At 51.6% G+C, this 25242-nt stretch overlaps 5 protein-coding genes and 1 non-coding gene across 6 annotated transcripts; 4 read left to right on the forward strand and 2 right to left on the reverse strand.

Annotated features, from left to right (window-relative positions):
• Nucleotides 1-3504: 3504 nt before the first annotated feature.
• Nucleotides 3505-5350, forward strand: NCU07747 (hypothetical protein). Its single transcript, XM_953447.2, has 2 exons — nt 3505-3890; nt 4216-5350. Exons 1-2 carry the CDS (start codon nt 3837-3839, stop codon nt 4546-4548), a joined length of 387 nt encoding a protein of 128 aa, XP_958540.1. The 5' UTR covers nt 3505-3836; the 3' UTR covers nt 4549-5350.
• Nucleotides 5351-6502: 1152 nt separating this feature from the next.
• NCU07746 (F-box domain-containing protein) lies at nt 6503-8137 on the reverse strand. The gene has a single exon (XM_953446.3). It carries the CDS (start codon nt 7748-7750, stop codon nt 7100-7102), a length of 651 nt encoding a protein of 216 aa, XP_958539.1. The 5' UTR covers nt 7751-8137; the 3' UTR covers nt 6503-7099.
• Nucleotides 8138-8698: 561 nt separating this feature from the next.
• Nucleotides 8699-8790, forward strand: NCU15075. The gene has a single exon. It is a non-coding gene; the product is annotated as a tRNA-Glu (tRNA).
• A 262-nt stretch (nt 8791-9052) lies between these two features.
• NCU07745 (hypothetical protein) lies at nt 9053-13965 on the reverse strand. Its single transcript, XM_953445.3, has 8 exons — nt 12795-13965; nt 12405-12639; nt 11374-12347; nt 10779-11318; nt 10619-10721; nt 10244-10566; nt 9923-10184; nt 9053-9869 (listed from the first exon to the last, which is right to left on the reverse strand). The coding sequence occupies exons 1-8, from the start codon at nt 12855-12857 to the stop codon at nt 9688-9690; spliced, it is 2682 nt and encodes an 893-aa protein (XP_958538.2). The 5' UTR covers nt 12858-13965; the 3' UTR covers nt 9053-9687.
• Nucleotides 13650-14174, forward strand: NCU07744 (hypothetical protein; the record flags this gene model as incomplete). The annotated part of the gene is made up of 3 exons (XM_953444.1): nt 13650-13665; nt 13861-14016; nt 14113-14174. 3 exons carry the CDS (start codon nt 13650-13652, stop codon nt 14172-14174), a joined length of 234 nt encoding a protein of 77 aa, XP_958537.1.
• Nucleotides 14175-17274: 3100 nt separating this feature from the next.
• On the forward strand, nt 17275-21121 carry NCU07743 (hypothetical protein). The gene is made up of 5 exons (XM_953443.3): nt 17275-19398; nt 19454-19681; nt 19765-19838; nt 19915-20084; nt 20196-21121. Exons 1-5 carry the CDS (start codon nt 19173-19175, stop codon nt 20734-20736), a joined length of 1239 nt encoding a protein of 412 aa, XP_958536.3. The 5' UTR covers nt 17275-19172; the 3' UTR covers nt 20737-21121.
• The last annotated feature ends 4121 nt before the right edge of the window (nt 21122-25242 follow it).

The raw sequence follows: 25242 nt of genomic DNA on the forward strand, positions 1-25242 counted from the left end.
AACAGAACCAATGCTGATGTGGATTTTCTTGACAAGCACTGGCCTGCCGCCACGGGAATGATGAATAGTGCGTGTAATTATTATGAAGCTATCGCATGTGGGCAAGCGGTGAAGCCGGCATCTCTTGTGAGACCGTCATGTGTGTCAAACAGTCTCAATCGGTGCAAGTCGGCAGCGTGCTTTCCACTTTCGGGGCCCTGCATGTGTAACCAGACTGTGTGCGAAGTTGGGGTGATGCTGGGAATATTTGGGTCTTTGTTTGCCCTAGCAGAACCTTTGGTGTTGAGGCTATCCGGGATAGGGTTGACAGCGAGGAAGCTGCACAACCATGGTTCGTGGTGAACAATTGGTGAGGGTTGGGATTGGACAACGAAGTTGACATCATCCGTCAGGAACGAGAGGTAGTGAGGAGGGGTAGAGAGAGAGGTTGAAAAAGAAAGAAGGAGAAAAATGGGAAGGAAAGCAGGGGAGAAATCCGGTTATCTCTCGAACGCGATCATACCTACCTACCCATCAGATGTGTGCAAGGCAAGAAGAAGAAGGTGCGCAAGATCCTCGGCAGCAACAAGGGATGCAGAGATACTCGCGTACTTGAAGTGTTTGGGGGGAAGAGCAACGTGATGTGAAGGGCAGGAATGGAAAGCACAGAACTTGAGACAGATTGTCGTGCAGTCGACTAGACTAGTGTAGTGCAGTGCAACCGCAACCGTGAAATTGGCGTGGATTTTGGGAGGAAGTCGTAAACGGTTCAGTCGCAAAGCTCATCCAAGCGGAAGGTGTTGCCATTGACGTCAATCGTACGATCACGGCAGTTCGCTTTTACAGCAAGAGCGGCTAGTCAACCGCCTTCTGGTGGTGGTCACTGACGATCTGCGGCCAGAACGGGGCCAAGAACAGGCAAGAACGGCGAGCAAGCCCACTACAGCCCGTCCGGGCAATTCAGCCCCCCCGCATCTTCGCCGACCACCAATGACCACCAATGAAACCTAACTTGGTGTAGGGTTAGGGGACTGCTAGGCGCCCGCGATTGAATCATTTTCGCTCGCAACTGAATCCCCTCATTCAGTGCCTCGGTTGCCTGTTCACTTCGGGTCACCCCAATATCCATTCCATGCGAGGTTGAACCACAGTAGTTCAACGATACAGCGTTGGCGATGGGTTGATGGTTCATGATGGAGGTTACTTCTAGCATTTGCATGAGATACCCGAGACTCCGATGATCGTCGGTATTCGGCCAACATGCACGGAAATGGAAGCCAACAACCCATTCGGGGAGTACGATAACTCGATGATCGTTTTCTACGGACTGTCGATATTGAGATTATGTTGTCTATCTTCAGAGATGATGGCGCCCTCGTACGACGTGCAGACAAAGATATCTCCCCATGGGAGCGCCAAGTGGATATTGGTTCCTAAACTCGTCGTCGTCCTTCGAGTGGAAACACCAGACGTCTTATTTGTCTTGCCGCGCCACGTGCTGTACCGTCTGTGCAACGCCTCGCTTCCGTCTGGATCTGATATCTGTGCAAGGATGGGGCGGGCAGAGCACCGGATGGTGGTGAAAGCTGGGTGCGGCACGGTGATGTGCATTTGCTGGTCCCGGGGTTGTGGCCGCGGCGTGTGTCCTCAATGACCGTGACTGGGTAAACTGTCCATATACACTCGGCTACACACTTGACGACGATGCCGAGATGTAGCCAAGCACCCAATGTTGTACGTGGCATCACCCTTTCCACGTGCCAGGATGACATGCAATCACAAACCACACATGGCTCTTCTCCGAACAAAGATCCAGTTTCACCACGGCTGTCAGTGCGTTCCCAACCCTATCACCCGTTGGTTGGCATGAAAGAGCTCTCAACCGGTTACCGGATCCAATTTTGAGGGCTACAGATAACCGATCAACATTCCCTGACAACGACATCTCGGTACTGAGTTATCGACAGGCTCTGGAAGTGAGGAGGAAGGGATCCCTTCCATATACCGACCGTGATATTGTCATTATGTAGCACTCGTCTGCCTCAGCCGAGTGAAACAACATCGTGAGGAAATGAGGCCGTAAACAGTAGGTGACCTTCCCGCCATCGCGCGTCCCTCTCCATCTCGGGCTGTCCGAAAAGAAAATCAACAGAAAGAAGATAAGCACCGGAGGGGCCTCGACGAGGATAACCGACGACTGCTGCGCATGAGGTGCGGTTGCAGTATGTACTTGGTGGGGACTTTGAAACGCATCACTGCACGACGACGAGACCTGGACCTGACCTGGAGTTGTGGAGGGGTTCCACCGAGAGGAGTCCATTGCTTGCAGTAGTCCGGCTCCGCTCACCTCGATACAGTCGGGCCAGGCGAGAGCAAGCCCAAGACGGCGAATGTCAGCGATGCCCAGGTGAGCGAGTATGTAAGAGGAAACAAAATAAAGTCTACTGTAATCGATTCCAAAGTTCATCTTGGCCATGACGAATGAGGCATTTTTGTATTGTCATGGGAAAATCATCATCGGTACATTCTCCGAGCAACCGAAACCCGGATCCAAACTAGGTCCAGGAGCTGATAACTCCGGGAGATCAGCATGAGCAGATCACCATCAATCAGCGCCCGTCCTTCAGCTTCGAAAACGGCCTACGCCGTGACGCATTGAATTGATGGAATGAATGTTGTGACACTCGGCTTTGGGTTCCCCAAACTGCCAAATGCCCTCGTCACCTTGATAAAACCCCTGGCCATCATTCTGCAAGGAAATCAACGCTAACGCGCCCGTTGAACGAATGGTTCTGGCAGGCGACGAATGAGAGAAAGAGAGGAACAATTCTGGCTCGGCACTTTGTCAAGCCATGCCACATGGCAACCGTGATGCCCCTGACGCCAGTTGACGAAGGGAGAAAGACGGGGTCCGATCCCATTGGACTGAGGGTGCCTGGGTACAATTGTGCCTGCCGGATCGCGCCCATAAAAACTCCCGCGGCGTACACTACAGCAACTGAAGTGGACATGAAAAGTTCCAGCGACGGAGGTCCAGGTGCGTGCCCCCCATGTCGTTCGTTGTGTTGCACAACATATTGGTGATTAGCATCGTGACAGTGACAGTCCGAATAGGATCCGAATCCGACTTTGTTGAATAATTAATTGCCTGATTACTTCAATACTACAATGCTCGGTCTCTTGAGGTTGCCCACCCATTCTGTCCCAGGCTGAATTCCATTTGTCCAGAATGCCAGCCGTTGGGGGAAACTGCCGTGTTGGGCTTCCCTTCCTGCATGCAGTTAACTGGTTGGCCTGTTCGTCGTATAAGTCCAGACCCGCGGACCTGCCAAAACAGTCGCTCCGCCAATCTCTCTCCCTCTCCACTTCTCTTCCGTTCATTTGCGAGCGCATCCTGTCACTCATTCCCACCCCCCGAAATCCCATCCGTTTGTAGCCTCCCTACACTCGCCCAGCCAGGAGACAAGACGACTAGTCTCGAAAGTAGCGCCATCGATCAAACCAGCCCGACCCTGCAGGACCTGAGTGAGCCGTCGTCCTTTTCCCCATTCAGGTCATTTAGCGATTCGAAACACCGACCAGACTGCTCCAGCCAGCGACCAGCCCACGCTCTCTTCCAGCGCCCATCACCACCGCGTTCGGTAAAACCTTGCTGGTTAAGTTGCTTCTGCTTCTCCGGCGGCGCCATTCCTTATTCGCCCTTGATCGTCGCTTCGGCCGTTTCAGTGGACTGCAAGATTGCGACGCCCCTACGGGCACCTATCGAGCCGACATCACGTTTTTGCCCAGTGGGCAAGGGAACAAAAGGACAACAAAAAGGAGATCCCTCCCCGACCCTTGATTTACCACCGTCCGACATGTCCACCTCGTTTGATTCCGCCGATTCCTCTCGTCCTATGATGGCTCCCACTGTAAGTCTCACGGAGATGTCATGCTAGCATGATGATCCATTCCCCTTCCTTAATTCCATTACCCATCCATTCCAGATGCGCCTCGCTAGGTTTACTTCCCTGTCTGTTGTGTCGCACGCGGCCGTTGTATTAGGCCGGTTGACTACGTTCCGGGACTAGAGAGAACTAGGTCAAAGAGAGTTGCGCAGTCGCAAAAACAGATGCGACAGGCACCGACACATAAAATAGACACATAGGGATCTTCTCTACAACACTTGGCTTTACACCTTTACACTACCCACCCACTCAACCTCGACCCAAACTAACAATGTCCACCCCAACCCAGACCCAAAACCGCGCCTCCGTTCGCCTCTCTAGGGCGGCCTCCATGGCCCCCTCGGTCGCGCCCACCTTCAGCACCACCGACACCGCCGTCGCCCAGATCGTCGACATTGGCAAGGGGCTCGAACGTATGGAAAACAAGGCGCTGACGCAGCAGCGCGTGCAACTGTCCGAGGAGAAGAGCGTCAACTTGCAGAAACTCGCTCTGGGCGCCAAGCTTGAGCGCGCGCTCGACCGTCGCATGTCTGGCCAGGATGCGGTCATGAGGCCGCGCAAGCCAACTATTACCGCCGCTTCAAGCGTCATCAGCGAGAAGGAGAGGGTCGAGGCGATCTGATTTGGACATATTGAGCCAAGGGGCATGAGGTGAATGGGGCGAAAAAAAAAAACAACGATCACGCGGCAAGACAAGAGAAGAATATCTAGGATGTTTTGCCGGTTGGTTGGAGAATGCGCCTGCCGCTCCCGTTCACTCCGCCTGCACAATGCCGTTCCACACGCTATTGGGGGATGTTGCGCTGAGACCGATCGCGCAATACGAGAGGATAACCAGATACCAACCTTCCTCGTCCGCTCGAACAACCCAAACGCGAAACACACATGCCGACAAACACGCCGCGTCGAGAACTTGGAAAGAAGTTCACCACATCGGGAGAGAGTAGCGGTGATATTGAGAATGAGATAAACTGCGAATTGGATGCTCGGTCGCAGGCAACGGAAGGAGTTGTACGATTACATTTTCTGGGTGTTGAACACATCATGGCGTTGCTTATTTTTATTTTCATTTTTGTCTCACCACGTCTGGATCATTACCTTTTGTCAAGGGGGAAACATTCGGGTGGCCAGCTTGAATCACTACGAGGACAAGACACTGGCCAAGGATTCGGGAACATTGCTGCTTCATAGACATGTTTTCATTTTGGAAGAAGGCCGGGGGGAGTGGTCAACAAAAGGGGAAGAGCAGACGGCAACTTTCATACTGGGCGAGCAAGCAGCAGACATGTTAGTTACATGGATCGATGGACTGGGTTACGTTACAACGCAAATTCGCAACTGGCACCTCACTTTCGGTGTATGTGTATGTGTATACCTATACCTGAGGGCCGTGATACGAGATACGTAGTAAATTGACAGGAAGTCCCAAGGGTTTTCACAATGAACGAAGAGAATTTTCAAATCCAAAAGGTTCAGTTTTTGAATTGCGGCATGCATTGAGGTACCTCGGAGTAACAAGTCCCGAGTGCCCGCCTTGTGTATGCATGTATGTATGTATGTATGTATGTAAGCGTTCTCATATGCTGTGACGCCTTCTTTATTGTGTCACAGAACTCGTGCAATTCGGGGACTCAGAATACCCAATTTACCCACGTGGCTGGGTACTCATATAAGTGTTGAGAGGTTTTAAAACAAAGAACAGAACTGATGATGATGCAAAGCATTGATCCCATGGAAGATCCCGCCAGATCCTCCTACCTACCTACCTAACCAACGATTTGAGTGCTTGCTTTGTTAAGAAATACCTACCTAGGTAGGTAAGAAATGGTTCTTTACCTGCCTGGCGTGCACGGCGAGCTGAAACGAAAGGCAACTAGGTAAACAAAAACACCAACCACACCGTAACCTTCATTGGATTAGAATTGATACACATAGAAATAGTATAAGTACCGTAAGTAGTACATAACGGCTACTACTTACCTCTCTCTACTTCTACATGTCGTACAACTAGGTAGGTAGGTAGGTGAGTATACCAAACACGTTTCAAAATATATACAGGAACATCGATGCTGTTTGAAGAGAGAATCAATGCTGCTCCTTTTTATATATATATATATATATCTCTTCTTCTTCTAACTGCAGTGGCTCACCTCAGCTCGGCTCTCTAGTGGAGAAACACCTCCTATCATATATACTGAAGGTGCCCACCTACCTAAGTACCTACCTACCTACCTAATCCTTACGACTACAAACATCGACTAGGTAGGTAGGTTTGTATATCCATACATACCACTTGACACTTCTTAGTAGGTAGGTATCTGGAATTTGCTACCGGTTTCATACACAAGTTTTGTAATCGTTTTTCCGAAGAAATACCCAGGTATACATGCATGGTATGGACGGTGTAGTCGGTCATAATGCCAGTCAGGTCCGCTGGAAAATGTGAGAGATACCTACCTTGTGCGCTTTCTACAATGCGAGGGGAAAGGAGGGTTGCTCGACGGTAAAATTGGACTGAACATCCTAGATATATCACAGCACAAACATTCAAGCAGTACGAACATAGTGTTCCTAGGGAGATAGATGATGGTGTAAACAATGATCCCCATTATGTATACCTAACGCCTCTAACGCGCAACTAACGACTGCCTGGTAGCGACAGCAGAGCAGAGAAAAAAAAGAGCGCTGACTGTTGACAAGCGCTGTTGTGTCCCTTAAAAACATGTAATACATGAAAAATAACAAAAGTTCCCTCTGCGTCGTGCGTGTTCCCTTCTTTTTCCATCAAAGCCAGACGGAAAGCAGATACAAGAAACCATGTCCTTGGACAACGTGCCCGCCTCTTGATTGTGAAGATGGGTTCCGGTTCCGGGGGCCACAGCCAGTCCCCGCCGAACCATTCTTCAGATTCCAATCCTTTCATCATGGCAATTCCGCAATACCATCCATCCCCCTCTTCTCGCAACGACCTCAACCTTCACACCCTTTAGTCCTCATGATCATCTCCTGGAGGTTCATCCCACTCATCCCACTCAGCGCAAGCCAACATCGCACCCAGCCTTAAACCCAGATGCCTTGATACTCGCCATCCCCTCCCACTCCACTTCACACCCAGTTACATTTCCAGCATCCTTCTAAGCCTGCTTCTGCTGCTGCTGCTGCTGCTGTCCCTCCTACTCAGCACCAGCACCCGCATTCTTAGCCTCCAACCGCTTCTCAATCTCCCTCCCCAACTCGGCCAACTCCTTCTCCTCCCCTTCCACCTCCAACGCCCGACCCACCCACTCCCTCGCCTCTTCGAGTCTTCCCATCTCCAAAAGGCTTTTTCCCCTCCTAAACCAAGCCTTTGCATTCCCCACCCGCTTAGCCTCCACGCTCGCCTCCGCATCCACCGCAGCCTCAGGCCACTCCTGCATCCACATGTGCGCCTGCGCCCTGTTCGAGAACAAAGAGTGGACTTCCTCCCTCACCAGCTGACTCGGCTCCCAAAGCGGGCGGGCAAGTGCCATTTGGATGCCCAGCGTGTAGAACTTGGCTGCCTCGCTGTACTTGTGCTTCTTGTACTCGGCGTTGCCGCTGTCGCGCAGCTTGGAGACTTGGGCGGAGCGTTTGGGGTTTACGGGGATCGGGGGAGGGGGCACCAGGTGCGGGGCGTCGAGGGAGTGGAGGGAGCGGTGCAGGGCGTTGAGAGCGGCGAGCTCGGTTTCGAGGGCGCGGGTTTGTACGGAGGAGGAGAGGCCGGAGGAGGGAGCGAGGGAGATGGATTTGCTTTGGGGGTCGATGGTTAGGGGGAGGTGGGTGTAGGTGTCGAGGTCTTCGGCCATTTTGGGCGGTTGTGTGTGTGTGATTTGTGTTGGAATGGAAATGGTTTATTGATCGGAAGGACAACGTGTCCCGTATGTCTCGGATGGGATTGCCGAGCGTGGGAGTATTGAGTGATGTTTCGGTCGGTTGGAATGTGGCTGTTTTTGATCGAGAAGGTAATGATGTCGCGGCGACGATCGAATTATCGTTTGATCGTGAGAATCGTGCACGCAAAAAGAGTGGTTCCGCAAGTTACGAATGTGGTTGAAGAAATGCCACGGGGTATCGATAAAGATGTGTTTGTAGTGGGTGGATGAGGAGGGAAGGATGTTTGTTGTGATGGTGACAATGGAACTGAACTGGACAGGACAGGTCCCACAAGAGGACAGCTCGCAGCTCGGTCCCGGCAGGTCACCAAATGGACGGCAAAGTGAATAAACCGGCTTGGCATATTGCAGTTGCCGTCTAGGCAAAGCTTATCTTATCGAATACCGTCCGGCAGGCAGAGCGACCTAAGCTTCCACGGCAATTGCTGTTATTCGATGACTAAGCGGACAAATACCTGCCCCTGTCCTTCGACGACGATCACTGTGAGCCTGCCGTGCCTTGCATGACCGAATGCCGTGGCCCAGACGAGATCGACTTGACGAACCAAACCAACGAACACATGCAAATCAAACGGCAGCTGTTTTCAATCGGACAACTGAACTCGTTGTAGCTGACGATTCCCTTGAGCATCTCGTTGATTGAGTTTTCTCGAATCCAATTTTACAACTTGTACCTAGCTATCGAACTATGCACTCCAATTCAACCAGGATCCCCCGCCATGTTTTGTTTTTCCAAGGATCCACTCACTCCAAAACGCCCAAACATCCGCTTTCACAGACAAATTTTCAACACGCAGCCGCCGCTCATAGCCACAACTTCCAAGCCCACTTTCAACAACAAATCGGACCATATCAGTTCAATCGGGTATGGTGTAGCGGTAACATCGTTGACTCTCACTTCTCAGGAGTGACTGCTCTCTCAACAGCCCCGGGTTCGACTCCCGGTATCCGAGTCTCAACATCTTTTTGATTTTCCTCCCGACATTCTTTTTATTTACATTTTGCCCTCAGAATTATAACCACACATCTATCGTCCGTTATTCTCATTTGCTATGATAATTTTTTGCTACGTTTCATCCACTGACTGGTCCTCTTTCTTTTCCCGGTACCAATCACAATTATAGGCACGAGTTCCCTCTGGCTTGTGGCTTGTCGACAACAAGATCAAATCCCCACACTTTGTCACAAGGATATACCCGCAAACAAAGAGCTGGATGAACTGCACCTTTCAGGGGCTTTGTTTACATAGAACAGACGAACTAGTTCGTGATGAAAAGTTGACAAGTTCCTGGGTGGGGCAGCACAGCACGTCCAAGCAGCGACCACGACACTCCATCGTAAAGAGTCATGGTTTTGTGCTTGACATTCAAATTCAGGCAAGATCAAGGGTCACTGGAAAATCCCAACAGCCCACTGCGCGAGCAACAGCAACCCCGGTTTATTCTTATTTTCTTCTCTTTTTCCCTGCCTTTGATCCTTGTCTTTGTCTGCTTGTTTGTTCGTTCGCGCCCACAATGCCGACGCCTAGGAAAAGAATAGACCGCAGTCCTGTAGGGGAAAGAAAAAGGCGGAATAATGAAATCTAACTCTTTTGCCGGTGCTTGGGACAAAGAAGTATGCGTTGCCGTAGTCGTCTTGGTACGAGCGTACCTACTTTTGAAGCGCAAAATAAGGGGGAAAATTCAAGAAGCAAAAGTGCCACTCCGGATGGACAGTCAGTCCGTCCCCAATGCTTAATGCCAATGCTGAAGGGAAGAAAGCCAACGGAAAGTTACTCAAAGGAACATCCAAACAAACATGATTTCAACATGAATGCCGATATCATGGACAATCAGCAATACGCCTGACAATCAAGGCGACTGAGATGGCCTAGGCGGTGTATATTCTCGCCCAACGCTCGGTTTTGCGCGGGTAAAGGTTTCGGGCGGTGACCACGGTGACTCTCTTGTTGCAGTCGAGTCGAACATCCGCGATACCCAGTACAATTCGTGCTCCCAACAGCCTTGGGCTGGCGTCTTGGGAATGCTATCCACTGTGTCCGAGTCAGCAATGGCTCTAATTAGCCCACATTACGACAACACCTACACTTGCTCTTTCCCGTATTCGGATCAACGCTCTTCAACTGCTCAACAGTCCATCGCAAAAGCTCGGCTTGCTCTGGTTCCAGAGTGTTCAACTTGGTATCGGCAATGTCATCCCAGTCCAGACGCATGAGGTCGGCGCGTTTGAAGTACTGCCAGTAGGCCAGAAGAACCACGCCACCGTGTTGTACCTCCTCGACAAAAGCACTCTCGACAAAGTCAGAGGGAGAATTGGGACTCGGCCCGATCGGTCCATAACGGGTTTCCTATGCAACCAACAGTTAGCTCCTCTTGCCTCATCTACGAGAAAATGGATTCCACACACCTGTTGCCTGCCTCCCGAGTTATCTCTGACCCGACGATACCGATCGAATGAGATACAGCTGACTTGATGGAGAAACAAGAATGTCACCAGATAAATGGTGAACCAATTCTGCATATCACTCGATGTGATAAGCTTCTCGTAAAGCTTCAGCACTCGGGGAGCGAGGATTTTATAAATACGCTCGTGCCGAATGCTATCAAACTGGGCAACAATCATGCGGGGCACGTCGACCCGCCCATAGAGCGGGTAGTCATCCTTGTAGACTGGTTTCATATCAAGCGTGTCGGAGCTGCTATCTAGCCATGCGGACCCTATACCATGGCCTGGAGAACTTTATCAGCATGGCTTTTCAAGGCATTGGAGGAGGGTACTTACGGATGGCAAACCAGAGACGGACTGCATTCGTCAGCAGCTCTCTCTTGTCCCTTTGACGCCTGGCTTCTATGTTATTTTTGCTGTGCTTGTCTTCTGTCGTCTTCTAGACGGGTCCCGTTAGTGACGGCGATCTGCACACTGAAACAGGCAAGACACTTACAGTAAGTGAGCGGCACATTTCGGCAATGGTGGCGAAGGTCCGCTTCACGATGCCGTCGGATTTCTCAACCGCCTCCTCGAGTCCAAGAAGGGCGTTGGCGTTGATATATTGGTTGAACTGGGCAGCAGCATTTTCCACATTAACCAGGCAAAATGGCTGCAAAGGCTGAACCGCGGGATAGCCGTTGGCAACGTATCTTCGCTCGTTGATATCGGTAGGAGCCGGGTTAAAACGACGGACTTCCAACACGATGGGCGCCTTGCATAGTCGTACAACCACCTTGGGTTCATTGCACAACCCCTGAACCATTTCGACGCGGCGAGTAGAGCCCAACTGGTCGCTCACATCGACATCGACAACTTGAGTATGTGTGAAGCGCTTCGTCAAGTTCAATCCGCCGGCGCGGAAGATCCTTATCCCGATGATCTTGTCGCGAAGACAAGGGATGTTGTGGATGGTCTTTTTCGAGTCTTTGGAAAATTGGAGGCATGATTTACACGGAGCATCACGGTTGTGTGGCTCTTGTGGGTTGGGGTGGCACTTTTTCCTGGTTAGCACGTAACTTCGTATTTGTCGTGGTATCAACAGTACTTACCCGGATTCGCTGATTGTGGCATCTTATACAAGCGCCCATGCTACGAGTGTCACACGTTGCTTTCCGCTTGTCTTCTTCCAGCGGGCCACGCTTCTTCTTCTCGACCGAGCCTCTCCGCAAAGCATTCTCTGTCCTGGTCGAGCTGCCGGCGCCGACCAAACCCATGTTGGACCCAGTCAAGGTATGGGAGAGGTCCTCATAGGAGCCGCGCAACGGTGTTGACACAGGCACAAGTTCACGCTCTTCAAAGTCAGAGTCGCCCGCCAGTCCTGTCTTCACGACTCTATCCTCTCTGTCCTTTATGACCTCCACCCATCGTTGCTGTTGTTCTACAATGTGATCTTGTGGATACCCAGCTGCCGATGTTGAAGGCACAAACATGGATGTTTCTGTCGGGGCCATGATAGAACGACTTACCTCGGACCCACGCATGACTTGAACACGGCCATATCCCATAGTCTGGTCCATGGGGGTTGGGAATCGGGAACTGTTTGGGTTTGGCTCGGATAAGACGGGGTTGCTTGACGCACCGTAGACGTTCAACTGGCTCTGTGGTTGAAAAACGTAGGTCATATAATTGTGACCGTGCGGAGAGAAGCATGGAGAGGACATGGCAACACTGTCAGGATGGGGCGACGAGAAGGAAGATATATCGAGCGTCGTGTGTGACTGCAAGGTTTGACAGAAAGTGACCGATTCTTGGGCATAGCTGTCGGTTTTTTGGCCCATCCCCGGGGTGTTTGGCACTCTGAAACTATCACCACCAGGGGTGTCGTCGACCTTGAAGTCACTGATTGACGATTGATAGGTTGAATAGACATTTTCTGGAGGAGGGGCAACTGCAGCCGACTGGGAGAAATAATGGGGTTGAGTTACCGGGGAATATGGGGCCAAGGCCGGGCACGCTTCTGAGAGGTTGTTCCGTATTGTCGGGTCTGCAAGCGAATGATGGATTGGCCCGAATTGCCCCGGTTCTGCAAGGCTAGTGAGAAACCGGCCTCAACAGTGTTTGCCCGGTGAACTAAACATACCTGGCAGCGCGCCTTGTAATGCATGCTGATATGCGTAAAACTCCTCTAAAATGGGGCCACGATCGGAAAAAAGGTACGACACATCCTGTGCCCCTGGCAGTGAGGCAGAGGTGGAAGGGATGAGACTGGGGGGCCTGCGGTCATAGCCTGCGGAATCCCCTTCTCGTTTTCTTTTGTTTAAGCGGACATCAGCACCCGTCGGGCCCACTGCATGAGGTATCGTAGAATGGAAAACCTGGTGTTGCGCAAAACACGGGGTGTTATTAGCCAGGACAGCAAGTAGTAGGCCTTGGCTCCAAAACTTTGGACAGGCGATCAAGCTAGGCGTCTCGAGGATATCAGGGGAAACAGAGCAAAGCAAATGTGTGTGTGGGAAGAGCGGGAACTTGCATGTGAAGTTGGCTTTGCAGCGAACAAGGAGGCATTGTAGCCGGTGTTGTTTGGGTGGCCCATCTTGTGTTCCCTCAGTTCGAGGTAAAGCAATTGCCTAGGTAGGGGGTAGGAGGTTGGTGGTCCGTGTCGTGTGTGAGGATTGGTCGCCTTGGGACGAGTGTGGTCAGGGAACCCAGATGCAACACGCCAGTTGATGTGACGACGAGGAAGCTCATTCACGGGGGTCAAACCGGAACCACGCTGGATCTAGCAAGCATAATTCGTTCGCGGCAGGCGTGATTGTCATGGAGCGGGATGAGAGCAGCCTCCGAGCACCCAAACATGGCAAGGCACGAGGGAAGCCGGTGAGGATGACGAGGCCGGGTAGGCAAATCCTGTGGGGTCGGCTCGGCCTTTGGGAGGTAAGGTACTGTTGTAGTAGGACTGTAGGAGGAGGGCCACGCAGCACGTTGCACGAGGGCGGCCAACAAGGGGGCGGCGATGAGACGAAAAAGGGGGCGGAACGGCCCAGCGGAACGAGGCAGAGGAAAGTAGAGGCGACAACTGAAGGCGAGGGCGGGCGCTCACTCTGGAGAGGTGTGTACTTTGATGTTATCGGCGGACCTGTAGATGAAGCAGCCCTGGCCGTGACCCAAACATGGGAGCGTCTGAAAAGGGAGTGGAAGCCCTGGAAGGAAACCTGGGTGTTTGGGCTTGCTGCGAGGTTGCGTTGACGGGACACAGAGGTTAAGCTTGATTCCCACAAGTGTGGTTGTGTGTGTGTGTGTGTGTGTGTAAGAGGAAACCCCGGAGCCCCTTGATTTGTCAACAGAGAGAGGGCAAAAAACTTGAGCCTGAGACTGGGAGAGAGAGATGAGGCGGAGAGTGAGTAAGTGGTTCGCGGTGCAAAAAAAACCGCGTGAGGGAAGCGGGCGTGTATACTTTGGGGAAGGTAACGTAAACGTGACACTGTCAGTCAGGTCCCTCTCTATTACTGGTACTAAGTCCGAGGGGAGCAATGAAGAGGGCCTCGGCTGGCTGTACCACCACCATCTTTTTACTAACGCTGCTGCTGACTGACCAGGGGGGTGGACTGCCCAGCGGACGTGTGCCAGGATCTTGAACGTGACTTGCCGTAGCGAAGAAGCTGAGGTGCGTGAGAGGCCAGAAGCTGAGCCAGACGTGGGAGGGCAGCCTGTACTACGGCGCAGGCATGTGTGTGCCCCGCCACCCGTGATACGTGAGACGCCCGATAGGAGACCTCCCGAGATAACAGCCACGATCGAGGTTAGCGAGGGGTAAAGGTAGCTGTCGACAGCTGACCGTGACAAACTAGTGTATGAGGAGTCCGTTGTAGTGTCAGTCAGTTACAAGGGCGTCGGCGAAGCCTCCGAATAAGGTGATTGACCAATCTGATTCGCGTAAATGAAAGTATTTGGACGCCTTGTTCTGCGTACTCATACTTTGTCACTTTTCCTGCTCGGCGGCTACTATTCGTACCCGTGAGTGCAACAGACATATTGGGCAGGCTACCTGTCAGCCTGTCAGAGGCTGTTACATACAGTCTGTTGGGTTGGGTGTCCTGCCTTGTGGAGTGCATAGTTGGGACGGCAGCTGGACGATGTTGGACATCCCATGAGGCCATCCACTGTTACATTGGCATGTTGATAACCTCATGCCATGAGACAAGTCGTCATCACGGGATGTGGGCCCTTTACAGCTGGGTAAGGGACCTTGGGGACCTTGATCAAAGGCTTAGGTTTGTCCCGCGTGGGGTGGGAACGGTGGATACTTACTCGCCACTGCTCATGGCATTCAGAAGCAGCCCAACGACCAACGACGTCTTGATTTCTTGGTGCTTGCCCCAGACTTGAAGGATCCAAGCTTTCGCACATTTGGTGGCCATGAATGATTTTTCGTCCAAGAAAAGACTTGATGAACACTTTCTGCGTGGGACGAGGACGCTGAACACAACCCGAGTGCCGGTCAAGAACAAGGACAGGCAGTGGAACTTGCCGGGCGCCTTCAGTTTGCGCTATTGGAACCTGAGATCACGGTCTGGATCCCATGTCGTGTAATGGTGGGAAGACCTCCGAGTCGTGACACTGTTCCTGTCTCAAGGATCACTGCAGTGGTTCTATGTGGGAAGTGGGTGGGAAAAGAAGCATTGTAATGCGCTGGTTGAGGAAAGGAAGAAGGGAAAAAAAAAAAAAAAAAAAAAGGAAAGAAAGAGAAAAAAAAAAAAGAAAGAAAGAAAGAAAGAAAGAAAGAAAGAAGGAAGAAAAAACAGCAAGCTTTATCACAGGTGGGAGGAGGGACCAGGAAAGAACCAGCCAGGAGAGGGTACTTGAGGAGAGCCCCTTGAGCTGCTGCCTCTCATTAGGCGACTGCCTGTACCGGTCAATTCGCATTCAACCAGTGTTCGGGGAGGCAATAAAGCTGGAGAAGCTGCCTTGCCTTGCTAGGGCAAAGATAGGCTGGATTCTAAGGGGAAAACCCTGCCTTGAGACCGAGGTGACAATCGTGTAAGAAAAGGTACAAGAGAGTGAATATTCTTGGATGTATACAATGGTGGTGGTGGTGTCCATAGGCGTTATGGTCCGAATATTTAGTAGTGTAGCATTGGATCCCAGCTCTTGGATGGCGGGGTTGGTTGGTTGGCGATTGGGAACGAAACGACGAGGGAAGCCGGCGACCTCGATCCATGTCCCTGCCTGCCTGCCCCTCGATGCCCCTCGATGAAGACCACAAGATCCACGTTCGACGAGCCGTCACAACTGAAATGATGGCAGCCTGGAGTGGAGACAGGACTGCCGGTGAGTGAGGGAAAGAGGGATTCAGCCCCAGGAAGGACTGGAGCGTCTGGCAACTTGAAGTGGAAAGGAAGTGGAAGATGTGGAAAGGCAGGCGCCCAAATGGAGAAGGTAAGGAAGGGAAAGAACTAAGTGAACAGTTGCGTCCCGTGTCAGTGAAATTGCCAGTCACGGTGCAGTGCATTGATCATGGTTCAGTTCGGATGCCTGTTCGACCAACGAGACTGCAGCGTTGAAGGAAACCGGTGTGTGCAACGTGAACGTTCCTTCCACATCTGGGGGGACGCTACTATAGCAAAAGTTCATTGGAGTGCTACCTCTATGGCAATCACGACGCCGAATGGAAAGTGCAGTGCATCAACTGCAAGTTCCATGTCGCGCTTGACAGAATGACAGTACATACCAATACACGTTACGACGGGATTCGACAAGTCGCCCACGGCGAAACCTCCGAGACGTACGCTGGCTCCCATTACCCGGTAACATGTTGTCGGCACGATCAATCTATGTATGTATGTATGTATGTATGTATGTATGTATGTATGTATGTATGTATGTATGTATGTATGTATGTATGTATGTATGTATGTATGTATGTATGTATGTATGTATGTATGTATGTATGTATGTATGTATGTATGTATGTATGTATGTATGTCTAGGTATGCATCCTGTGACTGCGTCTTACTTGTTGTTTGGACGCTAATGAAAGATTACAAGTAAGTGGATGGTGTTTGTTCTGTTGGACGTGTAATGATGAGATGACTTTCCCTCCTTTAGACTTATACTATCTTAGCTACCTGCAGTTTGCCCAGTCTAGCTGCGACAGCAAATGTATCTTTGATATAAGGCGACCATTGACAGCCGCACACACATGCTCATTTCACGTCAGTATGGTACTGCATGTACGGTGTCGAAACATACAGTGCCTGCCGCCACTCACTGCCCTGTCTTTTATCCATGTCACTGCAGGCGGCCCGGGGTAGCTTGTTGCTCCTTCCCGAGTCCTTAGGTCTTCCTCCAAAGTCGTCAACGGTAGTACGCGTCTTTCACTTGGGACAGTCGGCGGACGCAACAGGCATCTTCCCACAGTAGCACAACCTCTGCCAACCTGAAGCAAGAAGAAGAAAGAAGCAACCTCCAGGAATTTGGAGCCAAGGAACGAACTTGGAGCAACCACCAGCATCAGGCCATTATCCATTTGGGTCTGTCTCTATTCGCGACTTCGCTCAACCATCAACTACTGGTACCTAATTGTCCATCGACGTCTGACGGGATCTCGTCCCCCACGCCGGCTTCCACCGTGTCTGTTTTTTTTTTTTCTTTTTTTTTCTTTTTTTTCCCTCCTCAACTTCGAACCTCAGACCAGACCGCCGGTACTGCCAACCAAGCCAATCAATGGCGCGGTTTTCGTCCGGACATGGTTGATTGACCATCTCGCGTCAATGTCGCCGATCTTCCGTCTTCTCCTGGTCCTGGAAACCCACTTTCCATGGCTACCTCTAGCATCACTCCACCACCGGACACACACGCTCGCTCTCTTTCAATTGTGACCAAGGGGAACCGTATCAGTAGTACGTCTAATACAATAATACAGAACGACAGTACCGCCTATACTCGTCCACTAACACTCTCCGATCCAGACACATCCAGCAAGGACAGCCGAACCTTTGAACCCCCGAATCGCAAGTTGTCAGGTCGGATACCCCAAGCTGGATAGTCCAGGCTCGCTCTTCGCCCCATGTCCTGATCGTCCTCTTTCTTCAGTCCCTTGATTTGAGAGTTTCGACGACGAGAGCGTACTAGGCCCCGGTGCCCTGGACTTAACCCTTCTTAGCTAGCAACCCTTTCCCTTTCCCTTGCCCTTCTCCTTCTCTTAGTCTCCGGCGGATTGGTCTGGTTACACGAGAGACGGGACGGACAGCCCCAGCTGGACGGAGCATGCAGAGTGGAAGCCACCGCTCATCATACATTGCTGTCACGGCATATCTCTCGACAGCCATCGAACCCAGCAGCCGGTGCCAATCGTATTGATCGCCTTCCCGTTGATGTGCTGGTGGTCTCGCTGTGGTCCCTCGACCGAGAAACGAGACACCCGGCACTGCTTGACTTGACAGCATATTGTCCGGAGACCGGATCTTCCAAGCCTGTCATCATGGAACGTCCGCTTTGCCTCCCTGCCGGTCCTTGTTTGTCGAGCTGGCAGCCCGAGGACAGCAATCCGGAGAACTCGAGGCGTATTCCCGGATATTGGAATTCTTCACAGCAAATCTGAAGCAGCCATGTCGACAATCTTCCCCGTCCATGGTTGCAGCGGCGGTGTTGCATAACGCAGTATTACCGTCAACGATAACATGCAGCTCCTCTGGAGCATGACATCAGTTGCTCGCCTCAACGACAGAGCTCTCGAGTTTTTTCCAAGCATGATCCGCGAGACCCGCCGTTCAAGCACCTGTTCGCTCCTACAGATGCAACTACACTGGACATTTGGTTCGGTCTAGCTAACAGCATGTCGACATCACCACGACAGCGCCAGCCCCCAAGCTGCCCACTTCTGGAATGCACATTGGCGACATCTTACTGGTCGAGCCTTGGTCCCTGAAAGCCTTCTTCGACTTGCCCCAAACGACTACCACCTTGGTGTAGCAGCCGAGCTCTTGACGTATCAGGTGTCAGCAAGCCCGGCATTGGACGGCTGTCAAGTGATGTACCATCTGGACTGCATGATGGGGAAAGAAAAATTCTCTACACGAACGACTGTGGGCCCTCGGAAATCCACAAGACACGCCGGGCTTGAACCCAGATCTAAGAAGGATGCAGTTCCTACTGCCGGCGGACCCATGGGCCAGGTGAGCAATCATGAACTATGCGTAATCGCCACATGATTGCTTATACCCGTGGACCAGGAGCATGGAGCCTTCGTTCGTCCATTCCTCCCCGGACTATCAGGGTCTCCCCGAGTTCGACAATGGGTTGAATCCGATATAGTCCTTCGTCCGCAGCTTATATTTTACAACGCATCTTTTCATAAGGGTCCGCGCGCCAACTGGGGGCCACTGTCAGTCGTGTCCGAAGGAACATATGCCGCTAATTCCAAGCCCCCTCATTTTCCATTGCTGGACCAATATTGGCTCTTGCCACGGGAATACGTCGTCTCAGCATTCTCCTCCGTGCTTGACTTGATTCCATGACACCCACCGGTCTAACCCACAGGACGACCGCCTTCGCCACGAGTCCACGAACGCCCAACGATGTGCGATAACGGATGCCGGCCTGGTCGTGTCAAATTTGGGCCTCTCCGCACGGGATGTTGAGCGACCTTGGGCGTCGAGATGCTTCACAAAAGGAAAGCCGTTTGATGACCCACACCAATGTGCCCCCTTCCGTTGCCCCCTGGGACAATCTCTGCCAGGCCAATCATCAACCTCTAGTAGGCCAACAAACACAAATGTCTCCGTTGAACAGGGCACCGACTAGAAACACATAAATGGCGTTCCATTTCTTCACGATGATATCCAGGTGACGACTGCTCTACCACCCCTCATCTGACATATCGACTTCTCATCTTCACATACGCCTCTGAATGTCCTATTCTTGGATTCCTGTGCCTGACATGGAGAAGCTCGGAACTATCAAGGCTCGGGAGGAACCACTGCAGCGAGAGTCTGGTGCCGCCACTCCAAATAATCTCAACCTCGGTCTTGTTGGTTCGATGGCCGGGAATGTCATCCTCCCTCCCAAGTCACCTGTTATCCACGTAGACGAAAAGGGGATCGAAGAAGTTCGGCAGGCACTGCAAGCCTGCGCCGGTCAGTACCATATGTTCATGTACGACAGAATATAGCAATCTCTGACGCTATCCAGACCTTGGACTCGCTGGGGATATGATCAACAAGGCCAGCTTTCCCCTCCCCACTTTCCATGTCGTGCTGGATGAGGCCAGGCGTCAAGTCCATGAAGGTCAGGGGTTCGTCATTATCAGGGGCATCGGCCTTTCTGATTCGGCCCAGAATAACAACAACATGTTCCTGGGCTTGGCGAGCTACATCGGAGATGTGAGAGGTGCTCAGGACAAGCAAGGGTCCATGCTCAGTAAGTATATCAACCTTGAGAGCTACCTGGTACTCCTATAGCTTTCCATGGCAGCACAAGAGTTACTGACAAGTATCTGATAGCTCATGTAACTGCTTCCAAATCCTGGACTGTTCCTCCTGAACTCCGTCACGGTATCCACACCAACACCGGCTTGGTGAGTCTTCATGTTCCGTCAACTCTCATGCATAAGTCAAAGCCCGGCATTCGAACAATTTGCTAATGTACAGTAGGCCTGGCATAATGATATGGGCACCGATGTGATTGCGCTTCACATTCGATCATTGGCCGAGGAGGGCGGGAACACCTTCGTGGCTTCTTCATGGACCATATACAAGGAATTGGCGACGTCATACCCTCAAGTTCTTGAACTTTTGTGTGAGCCATGCTGGCCAATCCAAGTGTACGTCCCTGGAAATCTTGTTGTCTTTCGGCTAGTCCCGAGATACAACCTGTCACATCCCAAAAAGCCATTTGCCCAAGCATGTGCTGACGCTGCAGGGGTTATCCATAGTTCTGGAAATCCTCCCCGACACATTGTCGCACCTTTGGTGCAAATCTACAACAATAGGGTCTATCTCAGCGCCGATCCGGGTCGTCTAGGTCTCCATCCCGTCACCGCTAAAGCCAGCCTGAGCTCTTCCATTCCAAGCCTCACCACTTTGCACCTCCAAGCCCTTGAGATTCTATCTGAGCTCGCGACCAGACATCGGTTGATGCTAGATACTAGGCCCGGGGATATTCTTTTCATCAACAACTGGGCCCTCATACACGCGAGGGATTCGTACAAGGATCCGAAAGACGGCCCCGGTCGTCACCTGGTTAGATTGTGGCTCAGGAATTCCGAGTTAGGTTGGAAGGTCCCCGAGTCCATGAGGGTGCCCTGGGAGGCCGCCTTTGGCCCCAATGGAGACGGATATCCGACTGGAGTTACGCGCAGAGAATATCCGCTTGCTCCGTCCCACGAGTACAAGCCACCAAAGTACACGGCTGGCTCGGCAGCATTTGTCCTGGACGATGAAGATGAAGTGAATGGCGGGAATACCGAGCCCTGAAACTCAACCTGAATCGAGGGTCAGCATGTCGTTGCTATTGCGAAATCGTTCACTCCGGGCCGCTACAAGTGGTTGTTCTCCAATGTTTCCCCCGCAATGCCTTTTTCGTCTTATTGTCACGCCTCATATCACGCGTCATGACTCACGAACTCTCACAATTTCTCTTCCTCTTCTTTCATAGGGTCTCAAAAGCGTACACGAATAGAGACAGGGTCACAAAGGAGGGGTTTTCGATGCGTGGCAGAGTCTCATGAACTGGGATGGTTTGTACATCATCAAGGTCTACCAAGCCGAGAATTCAACAATGCTCGTAGCATCCGTTTCGTCATCCCACTCCCAACCTGATGCGTCAGCTGTACTTTCCAATGAGCTCCGTCCATTTACGCACCGATGTATCTGTATCCAAGTGAACGGGTTCTCAGGGACGTTGTGATCAAACCGCCAGGAATCAACCCGTGCCCCTGTTCTTCCGCCGGTTCAAGGCGCGCGATGGAACCTTGGCAGGGACCAGGGTCACGGGGAAGTAGCTTCTGTCACTCTTCGGGACGCTCGATGTGCTGTAGACCGCATGACGCATCTACACCACACAGTTGTACTGGATATGCTTTGTGGATAATACAAGGTTGATGAGCCAATCCGGTTTGGAAGATGCTGCATTTGCAGAGCTACGAACAAGCTCAGAACGCCCGAGTATGGCTATCCCCGAGTGAGGGTTCCGTTGCGACTGAAAATTTGCGGTATGTCAGATGCCAACTACACCACTTTGATGCACAAACGACGGTACTCGAGGAAACGGTGACTGCTGGGAATACTTGGTAAACTCGATCCGTTTCCGAAAACGTCATTGCAAGATCCGCGAGAGACCCATCAACAACATTCTGGCGGCTCTTCACCATGTATTTCGCTCTTCACGCCCGTTACATTGCGACTACATACATTTGCCATGGCCTCTGACTTATTTCCTGCGTTGTGCTGGTCACAGCTCTGCCTCTCCAGCATCCAGTCGTGGAAACAAACAAGTCCTCGCTATCGTGAACGCAGAAGTCAGAGACCTTGAGAGCTCCATTCACTTACTCTGCCGTTGGCAAACTTGTTAGTGTACCTCGACTTGACGTTGCGCGAGAAGTGTCTAGAAGAGTCGGCTTGATGGGGTTACAGTTCATCCCATGTGGGGACAAACAACGAACAAGGTACTACAGCCATCAGTGATATTGATTTTTTTAAACAGTGTTGGCAGTTAACTCGGGGGTTGACTTTAAGAAGGCCTTCATACAATAAGACGAAAGAGAATGCGGTTTTGGCTTCAATAGCCAACAATCTTATGTCGGCCCAGATTTACCACGCGACAACGCTTTATGTCAGCTTTCAATTCCGATAAGGAGTAATTCTATACGTTTCTAGCAACCCAGGATATATGGGATAAAAGACATTGCAAAAGCTGACTGAAGCATGCTGTTACGTACAACAATCATAGACGCTCGCTATACAGCATTAGTAGCCCCGAGTCAAGGGGATACATGCAGTACCTCTCTCGTTCACTCGACCTACGTTTTTATCCCGAGTTCTTGGGCGAGGTACATGTTAGGAGCGGCTTACGGCCTCCCACGAGAAGGTTGAAGTGTTTTGCATGACCAGTTCCACAGCAAGATGGAAGTCTTCTACATGGTGAGTCTGCTTGTACACGTATTGACGGCGTTGGTGTTGCTAATGTGCATACACCATACACGAAGGATGATGCACGCAGTTGATCCAGCTCACATATTGGTCCTGTGAGCCGTGCCAAGCTGTGAGATGGTGTTCAGGATATGGAAGAAGAGGCGAGAGTACCAGGATTTCCGCCCCGATTTGGCTAATGCTTCCGAGCGAGCCCCCCAAAAGCTGATCCGAAGCGAGCCATTATTGAGTACACTCATCCAACACCAGCGGTCCACTTCAAACAAAAGAGTACAGAGCACGAAAGAAGTTCCAAGATCCCATGACGATACTGAAGGATTGCTGTGCAGCATACCTCTACAGACTATCGCAGATGAAAGGCTTTCGCCTTTTCTCTTGTTTCTTTATCATTGTTGGGCCTCGCCTAAACCTACATGCTCGTCTTGACAAGATGGCGGGTCGGTCTGGCGGATACTTGGATACCATGACTAGCTCAAGGCGGTCATGGTGCGTCTTCAACCGGCCTTCAAAAGGTACCTACCTGCCTTGCAGCGAAACGAAACCCCTGATAATCTGGTTAATCCCACCCTGTCATCAAGACGATGTGTCTCCCCTCAACTGGCATTCCCGCAACATTGTCGCTACCGAAGACGGAATAACATGCCGCGCTTGCTACTCTTGATCTTCTGTGGCCAGCTGCTCCAAGCCGGCAATTGGACCTTGCAGTCTTGTTCTACCACCCCACAACACTGCTTGCCGCGCCGCTGCTCTCAAATCCCTTCACTTTCTTGAAGACAGCATTCATACGCAGGGATCGGTCATCATGGCCATGATCGGGGTTGATGAATCTTTGTGTGTGTCATTGCATACTTGAGCAGGGGCCGTCCTGATGGGATTACTTCTGCAATGTGACCACCGCCAGAAAGATGAAAGGCAGTGCGCTGTACACATTTCTCTCCTACCCTCTCCGTCGTCGTCTTGGACAAGGGACATGGATGGTGAGATGCATATCTTCGGACAATCTGGTTCCAGAAAAGGCGATAAGAGTTTGGACACGTTACATGTTGGGCAGTGAAGAGTCGGCCTCTGAGACATGGCGCACCATTCGTATCGTTCCCGAACCTATCATAGGCGGGGGGGTTCGAAGAGACTTCTCTACAGTGAGATTCCAGCACCCATCGATCCAGGTTAAGCACCTACGAATGAGTGCTTGAACGTACCGCGAACCATGTCCCAAGCTTCGTCGTATTCTCGCACAGGCCAGGCGAACCAACTGTGTATCAATATTTACAAAACCAGGCGTGGGCCGCAAGCGAGTTTCCGCTTTTCAACCGGTCTAGGAGGGATGTACATCGACTGAGTCTGAGGAGTCCCAAAGTTCATGATAATGTGCCGAGGTTGCTACCGTGCTACAAGAGTATTCAAGATCAACGAGACCACTGTCCACCAGTGATACTGAGCGAGATGAAGAATCCACCCTCATCAACTACCCTACCACTACCACTTTGCTACTTTCTTTCAGCACCGCGAGCTTTTAATGGCACATCGGCTTCGAGGTTCCGACAGCTTGTGAATAAGATAGTCCAACAAGCGCACCAATACGTGGGAATGGTGGCTGGCACTTGACCCCAAGTCTCGAATCAGCATGGAGGAGTCAACCAGCAGCTTGTGCTACAGTCTTCGGTCCACGTCGTATGATGTCTCCGACTATACACTAGGAAGTACCACCCGGCATCCCGCCCGGTTACGACGACAAGGTCTCGCATTCCAGGGAGAAAGGAATCGTCCATAGGGATTCATATTCGTCATTCTACGGTCTTGGTCTTGATTTCTGGTTCCACACAGACTCAATACAAGATATGATGGTGTGCTCCAGATATCCACTCTACCGTCTTGCCTCTTATGAACGGGTCAAGGGCCAACTCACATTCGGAGGTGACGCGAAGGGAGCCAGACAGGGTGATTAGTTATACGGCTGTTCTTGCTAGGGGCCAATCCACTATGGCGACGGTGGTCACAATAGCCATGTCAGGTTCGAGACCACGTCGCCGTTAGGACAGCATGAAGACAAATAGGCCCATATTGCTATCGATAATGCTTTAGGCAGGTGCTGTAGTAAGTCAAGACACCCTTAGGGAGCCCTGGCAAGCTCCCATTGTCCAACTCCAGGGGAAAGCATCCGGGTTCATCCCAGTCCGATGCACCACGTATTCCCATCCAGATCATGAAAACACCCACTAACTTATCAGCCACTGCATCAGTGACAGTACGGAAATCTTCAGGTCTCACATTCGCCAATCCATTTGTTTGGTTCGTTCCTCATGGGAAGCACTGCCTTGAGCCGGAGGGTTCCTTGTGTGCTTGGTAACAAAGCTTCAGCACATGATGGTGTTAAGCATGAGACAGAAGCTGTCTCATGCTTAACACCAACACTAGCAAGCGCAACGGTATCCTCCCTGTTACGCGTCTTTTATGTTGTTGGGGCACGAATGAGCTGTGTCAGCCTCCCGCTCTTGAGCAGGCAATGAAATGAGCTTGCCTTATATTTTCCTAGAGGGAAGTAGGTAAGCTCTTGATTCGAATTTTCCATTTGTGGCATCTCGGCGAGGAAGGGGAAGAGGTCTGTGCCAAGATTCCCGCTGTCTGTTATCACCGGCTAGAATCACGCGGGTGGATATTCAACGGTTGACCTGCTCTAGCTCACCTTACACAAGAGCCAGGGCAGCTTCCCAAGTGAGTTACACGGGCCGCTGTGCCAGGCCATGGGCAAGCGCTCGGAAGCCCCCGATTGGGATTAGAAGCTTGGCGATCTGCTTGCCAGCAATTCACTCTAGCGGTTAAGCGGTTACCAAC

This window comes from Neurospora crassa, linkage group V, assembly GCF_000182925.2.
Source record: "Neurospora crassa OR74A linkage group V, whole genome shotgun sequence".
Classification (NCBI taxonomy): domain Eukaryota; kingdom Fungi; phylum Ascomycota; class Sordariomycetes; order Sordariales; family Sordariaceae; genus Neurospora; species Neurospora crassa.